A 9,801-nucleotide genomic window follows, 5' to 3' on the forward strand; every position below is an offset into this window, starting at 1 on the left:
TTTCTTTTTCAAAAGGCCAATCTACGGTACCGCAGTATGGTCCAGCCAAGGGTACAGTTGTCCATTGTTGGAGTCCGTGTGACCACACAGGTATCGTTCTGTCTCTTTTTTGCATGGTTTTTCTATGCGCTCCCTCCGCTATCGTAACACTGAGTAGCAGGCCAGAAAATTGATTCAGGCCGCCCTCAGCTTTTCTGCCACGATAAGCCTTTCTCTCTCTGTTGTAAAGTTAAGTTTTCGAAAGAGCACAAAACGTCTGAATGTGAGACTATAAATGTGTGCTGGAAGGTGTCTTGGCACGACCTACCTTAGAAGAATACAAGTAAACGTATAAATAAGGTGTTTGTGATGGATAACCTCTTGTGTTCTCATTATTGAATGTAAGCAGTGTAGAGAAACGAAGCCTTAACGCGACGCAGCCTTCAAATTGTGCCTGAGGGGTTTCGCTGTTGCGTGTGCCTGCCGGCCGTACGAGCTTGTGTCTCGCCTAGAATCTGCCAACCCCTCAGATAGCACGATAGCTTAGAAGCCTTTCTAAGTGAACCTCTGCCACTTTGAGCGTATCTATCTATCTATCTATCTATCTATCTATCTATCTATCTATCTATCTATCTATCTATCTATCTATCTATCTATCTATCTGCAACTTTATGCTTTCGAGGCGGTTTTGTTAATGGGATGTATACCAAAATTGGTATGGCATGATGTGACTGTATGAAGAAAATTAATGACAGGTCATAACATCAAAAACTTGAGAAGCGTGTCAAGAACGCCATGATTCACTTGCCACGGTCATAGTGCTCTCGGGGCCATTTCGTTAATTAACCGAAATTTCCATGGCATTCGAAGAGTGTCCGACGAACGTAAATGACAGGTCGGAACGTGCAACTGACGGCATGATTTACATGACACGGTCTCCGACGCTCGCGGGCGTTCCATCCAATCGATACACAACAAAGTTGATGTGGTGAGACCTTTCTGTACGGCATACACAAACGACGGTCTTAGCACGAAAATCATGACATGATTTCCTGTACGGCATTATTCACATGCCACGCTCTCGGTAAGCTCGAGACTGTTCAGCTAGTTTGCTAATTACCAAGAATGGTATTGCGTGACGAGACTGTATGAGAAATATACATGACAGGTTGAAATATCAACATATTGACATGCATGTCATGTACGCAAGGCCCCTGGGACGCTAGGTCGGTCAACGCTCGCGCGATAACCTTCATATCGCGCTCGACTGTACATCGAACAAATGACTCGCTTGTTCCGGCATGCCGACCCCGATATGATCGACGTAGCCGCGATCCGAGGCCGCGACTTAACCGCAACGGCAGACAACGAACTAGCGACCTGGTTGTTCTTGCGAACAACCACAGCATTACTTTCTCATCGACCCGAAAGCCGACTGTTCCGACACAAGTGGGCCGTTCGCCACGAAGTTGAAGAAAGTTACCACTGCCTGGCAAGGCGCCAAAATCTGAATCACTGGAGGCTATCTAATAACGCCTGCTGGAGTCTGCACATCAAGAGGCACTATCAACAATTGGACTCATCCTGCGAGCCTCGTAATCCTAGAAAATTGATCCAGAATTGTTATACTTCTCATGGACGTCTTACATCACGGCGCACTCATCCACTTAAGAAAAAAGTCGGCAACTCTAGCATCAGACAAAGCGACGCCTCCAGGTCATCGAATACCGGCGTCGTCGCCACTTGGCAGTGGCGACGACGCCGGTATTCGTTGCTCTGATACTGAAGCCTTCTTTGCTGCAGATTGCCTCTGCGCAGCCGCAATTTCGCGCCACGTCAGCATCGGCCAAGGCTAAGTCATCTGACACGCTTCTCGGCACGCATCGACAACAGGTGGCGTGGCACTCATCGGCGGCGCTTGCTACTGCGACGGAGGCCTGACGTCACCCTTGCTGAGGCTACAAAAGGAGCCTCGTTGTGCTTGCTGGTTTCACTTGGCAGTGGCGACGACGCCGGTATTCGTTGCTCTGATACTGAAGTCTTCTTTGCTGCAGGTTAGTCCTGGGCATCTTTTGCAATTTTTATATTTGTTTGTATTTTTTGTCGCTGCTTCCAAGTGAGTGCATCATCTTGTAACAAATGTCAAAGGAACTTGCTCGAGTGAAAGACGAAATCTTTCAGAAATTAAAGGGTGAACTCAAGTTAGAAATGAAATCGTTACGCGAAGTGTATGAATGGGACCTGCGTAATGAAATTCGTGATCTGAAAAATGAGCAGCGGAACATGACACAGATAATCGAATTTGCGCACAGAGAAACTGACGATTTGAAAAAGAGACTTGACACTGAAATTGCAAGAAATGCCTAACTTTTGAAGGACAACCAGGAAGTCAATGCAAAGTGCGCTTCCCTAGAGCGAAAGAATGGCGAACTCGAGAACCAGATTATTCATCTTGAGCAATATTCTCGAAATGCCAATCTCGAAATTCAGGGAGTCGTTAAGACTGAAAATGAGAACATTACAGCCATTTTGTCAACTATCGGAAATGTTATTGATGAACCGACCAGCGAGTGTGACATCGAGGCTTGTCATCGCGTCCCCACACGTAATCCGGATAAAACTAACATCATTGTGGAATTCAAGTCCCGGTCTAAGCGCCACAGGACACTAAGGAAAGCAAGGAAAGCCCGGCTCACTAACAATAGACTAGGACTTAATAACTCAAGGGCTATCTATATAAACGAACATCTTTGTTCTACACTAAAGAGGCTTCTCAGTATGGCTATCAGGCGTAAGAAAGATTGCTAGTGGAGATCCGTCTGGACCCACAATGGAAAGATTTTTGCCAGGCAGTCAGATACTTCTAACGCAATAGCCATCACTTGTGAAGACGACCTCACTAAGATACAATCGGTGTAGTTCGAACTCTTTTTTTGTGTGTTGTGTGTACAGTTCCATCTTTCAAAATGTACTATCATGATTTTGCATTGTCCCATGAAATTCTTCCGTATTCTGCTGCGCACAGTTCTGTTTTGCATATTAACGCACGCTCTGCCCTTTCTAAGTATGATATGATTGCTTATTTCCTAGACCAATTTTCTTTTCGCTATGGTATTTTTATGGTTACGGAAACATGGTACTATGACGGCTGTGCGATGCTCCATCTTAATGGATACAAAAACTTCTTCATCAATCGCAGCAATCGTAGGGGTGTTGGTGTCGCTATTTACGCGGAAGCTTCTAGAGATTATGATGTAATATCAGATTATACTTGCAGTACCAATGACTACGAGATACTTACCCTAAAAGCAAGACTCCGACGTTGTGGCTGTTGTGTATGGCCCCGAAATGAGAATTTTGGACAGTTTATGAACTTTTTTTGAGAAATTTTTGCATTTTCGTATCAACTAATAATCTCAAACTAGTTTTCGGTGGAGATTTTAACATTAATATTCATGAAACCAGCTCCTACGTCCAAGATTTCAACAACACTATATGTTCAGTAGGGTTTAAGAATATAATCACTACGCCGACACGCATCACCGAAAACACTTCATCGACACTAGACTTGTTCATTACTAACGCAGAAACTACAGTATTGAGTGGAGGAACTATAGCATCAGCTATAAGTGACCACTGCCCAATTTTCATGTTTTTCTTAACACCCCAAACTCATAAAAACAGTCGAAAGGACGTAATCACGATGCAGTACGTATCGGACAATGCTGTACGTTTATTTAAACGCGATATTAGTGCTCAGGATTGGTCTTTTATATGCAAAATTAAGAATGTGCACGTTGCATACTCGACGTTTATTGAAACATTTTCCCAAATTTACGCCGTACACTTTCCATTAGGATTTTTTAAACCATCAAAAAGAATAAGAAAACCTTGGGTCACGCCAGCTCACAAGAAAGCTAATAATAAAAAAATCAATTGTTTCACACCTTCTTGCGTACAAGAATGTCGTCAGATCTGAAAGATTTTAAGACTTTCAGAAATAAAACTTAACGCCTAGCTTAAATTAGCAAAGATAGCATATTATCAGCAGCTATTCTCTGATATTAAAAAGCAACAACCAGAAGTCGTGTGGAAAACGTTAAATAAGGTTCTGGGCCGTGAAAACAAATCGGAGGCGCCCCTAAAGCTAAGGCTTGATAACCGTGAAATTGCCGGACAGGGGCTTGCGGATCATTTCAACCAAGTTTTTTTTAGAACATGCCTTGCCAGATACTAACCTTGAGGTTATCCGGCCGACAATAAATTGCCCAGCTGATAGCTTCGCTTTGCACGATATAAGTGAAGCTGATGTTTCTCGAACATTTATAGGTCTAAGGAACAGCAAGGCTTTAGATATTGTGAGCATTCTTCATACTTGCCATCTTCTCACCTGTATATACTCATCATCACCGCTTGGGTCTGAGTAGTGGGGCTCAGGCTCGAGGGCAATAAAGAAGAGTCTTGCGGCCTGAACGTTGTCTCACAAGTGGTGGATTGTGCTGTCCGGTCCCTCAGTCCTCTGGCTCTACTGGTGCCCCTACGACTTCCGCTACAACACACCCCTGGAGCTCCGTTCAGGTCGCCGTTTGCACCAACAGACCTCAGCAATGTCGCAAGACGAGCGCTCCAACCCTGGCGCATCTACGACGCCTGCCCCAACGGGAATTCCTTCTTGTTTGGTCACCACACCCCAGAAGGATCCACCGGTGTTCGCTGGCCTTCGTGGGGACGATGTTGAAGACTGGCTGGAGCAGTATGAGCACGTGAGTGCACTCAACCACTGGGACGACTCTGCCAAACTCACTCGCGTCGCCTTCTACCTTACGGGTGTAGCCAAGACTTGGTTTTTTAACCACGAGCTGGACTTTCGTGGATTGGACCTCTGCGCGTCATGCCAACACCGAAAACGTACCACATCTCTTCCCGCCGGCCCTTTACAACCTCTGCCGTGCCCGTCCGCTCCCTTTGACTTCGTGGGCATCGACTTATACGGACCCCTCCCGCTTACGCCAGCCGGTCACCGCTGGATTGTTACTGCCGTTGACCACCTAACTCGCTACGCGGAGACGGCAGCTCTTCCCTCTGGTGCTACGTCGGAAGTAGCCAATTTTGTCCTGCGCGCCATTATTTTGCGCCACGGTGCCCCTCGTGTTCTCCTTAGTGACCGTGGCAAGACATTTCTTTCCCATGTTCTTACTGAAGTCCTCCAGGCTTCTAACACCGTACATAAGACCACATCAGCATATCATCCGCAAACAAATGGTCTTACAGAGCGTTTTCACCGAACTTTGTCCGACATGATATCCATGTATGTTCAGCCAGATCACAAAAACTGGGACACTGTACTCCCTTTCGTCACGTTTGCATATAATACTGCCATACAACGCACGACGAATTACAGCCCGTTTTTCCTCGTGTTTGGCCGTGAACCGACTTTTGTTCTGGACACCACATTTTTATCCACGCCCTCTGTTCCATCTTCGTCCCTTCCAGAAGAGTTCGCTGCTCGCGTCGCCCGCTGCCGTGAAATTGCCCGCGCCAACACTGCTACCATACAGGACAAGAGGAAAGTCCGTTTTGACGCGAAACGTCGAGTTGTTTCGTTCCGTCCAGGCGACGAAGTCCTCCTGTGGACACCTGTTCGTACCCCTGGGCTCTGTGAAAAATTTCTTCATAGATATCTCGGTCCATACACCGTGCTGGAAAGGACATCTGCCGTGAACTATTGCGTTGCTCCAGCCAGCGTGGCTACTGATCGTCGTCGCCGCAGCACCGAGATCGCTCATGTCTCTCGCCTGAAACCATATATTCGGCGTTCCTACCCTTGACCGCTTTCGCGAAGGGGGAAAATAGTGTGAGCGCTGACTATATAGTTCATCTTCATCTGTACAGAAACCATTGTACTCATCATCTTCGTTTGTCACGGGGGCTGCGCCGCTTTGGACATTGAAATATAACCTTTCGATTACTGAACTGGGCGTCGTCTCATACCTCATTTAAACACCAGTTGCGGCAGATTTTCGCGAACCCTTCAATCCGCTCAGACATCGCCAAAAAGAAGTTAGCCGAGCGTGTTCAGCAAACCGGCGAGTCCTACACTTCTTACATAGAAGATGTCCTCGCCCTTTGTCGCCGCGTGAACAAATCAATGACGGAGAATGACAGGGTCCGCCACCTGCTCAAAGGCATTGGGGCTGCGGCATTCAATGCCCTTATGGTGCAGAACCCCACTACAGTCTCAGAAGTCGTCGCCACGTGTCAGCGCCTTGATGAACTCCATCTACTACGTCTGCAGGCTGACACAACTCATCTGAGCGCAACCAATGACAGCGAGCTACGCGCGTTGATTCGTTCCATCATACGTGAGGAGCTTCAAGCACAAGCTATGTCTTGCCCACTTGAGCTCCGTACGACGTCTTCTGGCAGCAGCCTCCGCAACATCGTCAGGGAAGAACTTGTTGCCATGACGTGTGCGGAAGTTCCCAGGCATGACCCTCTACCTACGGCAACTTACGCCCAGGTTGCAGCTTTCGCACCTCCTCAACAGACACAACCCCACGCGACCACAATGCACGGTTCGGTGAATGTTCTGTCACCACGAACGTCGCTTCCGCCTGCCAACGCCTGGCGCCCTCCTCGGCCAGTTTGCTATTATTGTGGAGTCCGTGGCCATATTTCCAGGTTTTGCCGACGCCGTCAACAGGACGAAAGACGGGGCTACGACTCCTATGAAAGAGACGAGTTCCGTGCTGCGGTACCGCAACATGCTCGCTCCTACCAAAGTTATGAACGTCGCTCACCATCTCCGCAGAGCCTCGACGGTGCCGGTGCTTCTCGTTTCCCCCGTCGCCGCTCTCCGTCACCGATGCGCCGCTCGTCTTCTCCCCTTCGACCAGCTAATTCGTCCCCGGTCCATCGCCCGGTAAACTAAATAGTGCAGCTTCGGGAGGGAAAGCTGCATCATTCGGGCTATGTGAAACTCCTCCGCAGCGGCCTTCAAATATACTGTTGGTATGTGTTGAAGGTGTATGGACTCAGGCATTGGTAGACACGGGTGCAGCGCTTTCCGTCATTAGTATTGAACTGTGTTCACGCTTGCGAAAAGTAAAAAACGCCGTATACTGGACCTCCCCTTCGGTGTGCCAATGAAGTTCTTGTTCGGCCCGTTGGTGTGTGCACAGCGCGAGTTTTCATCGATGGCATACTTCATCACATTCAGTTTCTCGTGCTGTCGTCATGTACCCACGAACTTATCTTAGGATGGGACTTTCTTTCTTCAGCGTCGGCCGTAATATCTTGTCATCAGCGAGTAGTTCATATGACGGACACGGAATTTTCATCTGATGACGATGCTCGAAAACTGCGTTTGGTCACGGCGGCCGATTGCTCCATTTCACCTGGCAATGAGAATGTTGTGACATTGACGTCTGATACCATCCTTAATGGTGACGTGTTTCTCGCTCCATGCGATCGCTGGATATCTGGTGGCATTGTAATTGCGCCTAGCTTGGCCAGGTTTCATGACAGCCGAGCGTTGGTCACAGCACGCAACACTACATCTCGGCCATTTCTTCTGTCCCAAGGTACCGTTGTGGCCTGCTTTGCTGACACTGAACCTCTTGCCCTGACGCCTCTTCACGCAGATTCACCACTCTCGCCTGCTGCTAATGATGATCATGCGACGACCACAGTGTTAACTGCCACCATCAATCCTGATCTCCCTGCGGCGCAGAGGAAGATCTCTTCGCACTGCTTCGAAAACACAGTGCTTCCTTCGACGTCCACTCCAAGGTTCTGGGGCGCACTTCCGTCGCAGTGCACCGCATCGAAACCGAGGGCAATTCGATCGTACGCCGCCGACCATACCGCGTGTCTTCCGCAGAGCGCAAGATCATCGAGCACAACGTCACTGACATGCTGAAACGCGACATCATTCGGCCATCGTCCAGTTCTTGGTAGTCGCCTGTTGTCCTGGTCCGGAAGAAGGACGGCTCGGTACGATTTGTGTCGATTATCGGGCACTTAATAGATCACGCGCAAAGACGTATATCCGATGCCGCGAATTGATGATGCCCTCGACTCCCTTCAGGGCGCTGAATATTTCTCGTCTTGATCTCCGGTCAGGGTACTGGCAAATACCTATGCACGAAGCGGACAAGGACAAGACGGCCTTTGCAACGCCCGATGGCCTCTATGAGTTTAATGTAATGCCCTTCGGTTTATGCAACGCTCCGGCAACGTTTGAGCGTATGATAGACACAGTTCTTCGTGGCCTTAAGTGGAAAACCTGCTTATGTTATCTGGATGACATTGTAATTTTTTTCTTCCACTTTCCGTCAGCATCTTGAGCGGCTGGACGAAGTTTTGGCGTGCATTTCTAACGCTGGGCTTCAACTTAATACTAAAAAAAATGTCATTTCGCCAGAAAGAACATCATAGTGTTGGGCCACCTTGTTAGTAAAGATGTCGTGCGACCGGATCCTGACAAAGTGACTGCTGTGACACATTTTCCTCGCCCCGAAAATCACAAGCCAATACGCAGTTTTCTGGGCCTAGCGTCTTATTTTCGCCGCTTTATCCGCGACCTTCGCGTCCATCGCGTCGCCACTACACAAGCTACTGACGTCGGGCACAGCCTTCACTTGGACGAACGATTGCGACATCGCTTTTGACACGCTCAAGGCGGCGCTGACATCTGACCCCGTCCTCTGTCACTTCGATGAGCATGCCCCTACTTGTCTCCACACCGACGCTAGCGGCCATGGCATCGGTGCCGTCCTCCTACAGCGTGATGAAGCAGGTCGAGAGCGAGTTGTCGCCTACGCCAGCCGCGCACTCACGACTGCTGAACAAAACTACTCGATCACGGAACAGGAATGCTTGGCTGTAATTTGGGCCGTACAAAAATTCCGCCCATATCTTTGCGGACGCCATTTTACCGTAATTACAGACCACCATGCTTTATGCTGGTTGCCATCGCTAAATAATATGTCCGGTCGCCTCGGCCGCTGGGTGCTCCGGCTTCAAGAGTACACATTTGACGTTCTGTATAAATCTGGGAAAAAACACCAAGATGCGGACGCCCTCTCTCGTTGCCCCCTCCCATTACCATCTTCTTTGAGCATGCCTCTTCATTGCTCGTCCCATGATGATGAGCCTACGCATCCGCTTACGTTGTCGGCACTAGCGGCTGCTGGCACTCTGTCTTCCAGTCGCTACGCTCAGTTGGCCTCCTGTCAACAGCAAGATCCATACTGCCTTCGCATTGTTCAACGCCTCTGCGGAAAGTCTCCACCACCTAATGCCAGGTTGCGCCGACAACTCAGGCAATTCAAGCTTGAAAACCACGTGCTGCACCGATACGTTTACAATGATGATGGACACCGTTGGGTTCCCGTTCTTCCACGTTCGCTTCGTGCGCAGGTCCTTGAGGCCTTTCACGACGACCCATCTGCTGGCCACTTGGGATTCTGCAAAACATACAGCCGCCTTAGGAGCCGCTTCTTCTGGCCTGGCCTCTCCACTTCTGTTGCCAAGTACTCTTTTTCCGTGCCAAAAATAAATCAATTAAAGTAGAGCAAGTCATTTACTGCAACGGACACACGATTGAAGTTTTTAATGAATATAAAATTCTTGGCGTTACATTTACTCGAATCTCTCATGGGACACTCACATTGACAATTTGTGCAAAAAGCTTTCAATGAGCACAGGAGCTATGTCGCGTTGTCGCACTATTCTTCCACTGCAAGTGAAAATACAAATTTATCGTGCACTCTTCGCATCGCCTATTAATTGTTGTAGTTTGGTGGGCTGACCACTACA

At 48.5% G+C, this 9,801-nt stretch overlaps 1 protein-coding gene across 2 annotated transcripts in view; it reads left to right on the forward strand.

The window, feature by feature from the left end:
• Window positions 1-9,801, forward strand: part of LOC119383839 (venom metalloproteinase antarease-like TtrivMP_A) — a gene marked incomplete at its 3' end in the record, with an annotated part of 117,927 nt that overhangs the window by 60,535 nt on the left and 47,591 nt on the right. For both annotated transcript variants that reach the window (XM_037652118.2, XM_037652119.2), the window contains 1 exon segment: window positions 16-90. In XM_037652118.2, coding sequence (XP_037508046.1) covers window positions 16-90 — 75 coding nt within the window.

This window comes from Rhipicephalus sanguineus, chromosome 2 (assembly GCF_013339695.2).
Source record: "Rhipicephalus sanguineus isolate Rsan-2018 chromosome 2, BIME_Rsan_1.4, whole genome shotgun sequence".
NCBI lineage: Eukaryota > Metazoa > Arthropoda > Arachnida > Ixodida > Ixodidae > Rhipicephalus > Rhipicephalus sanguineus.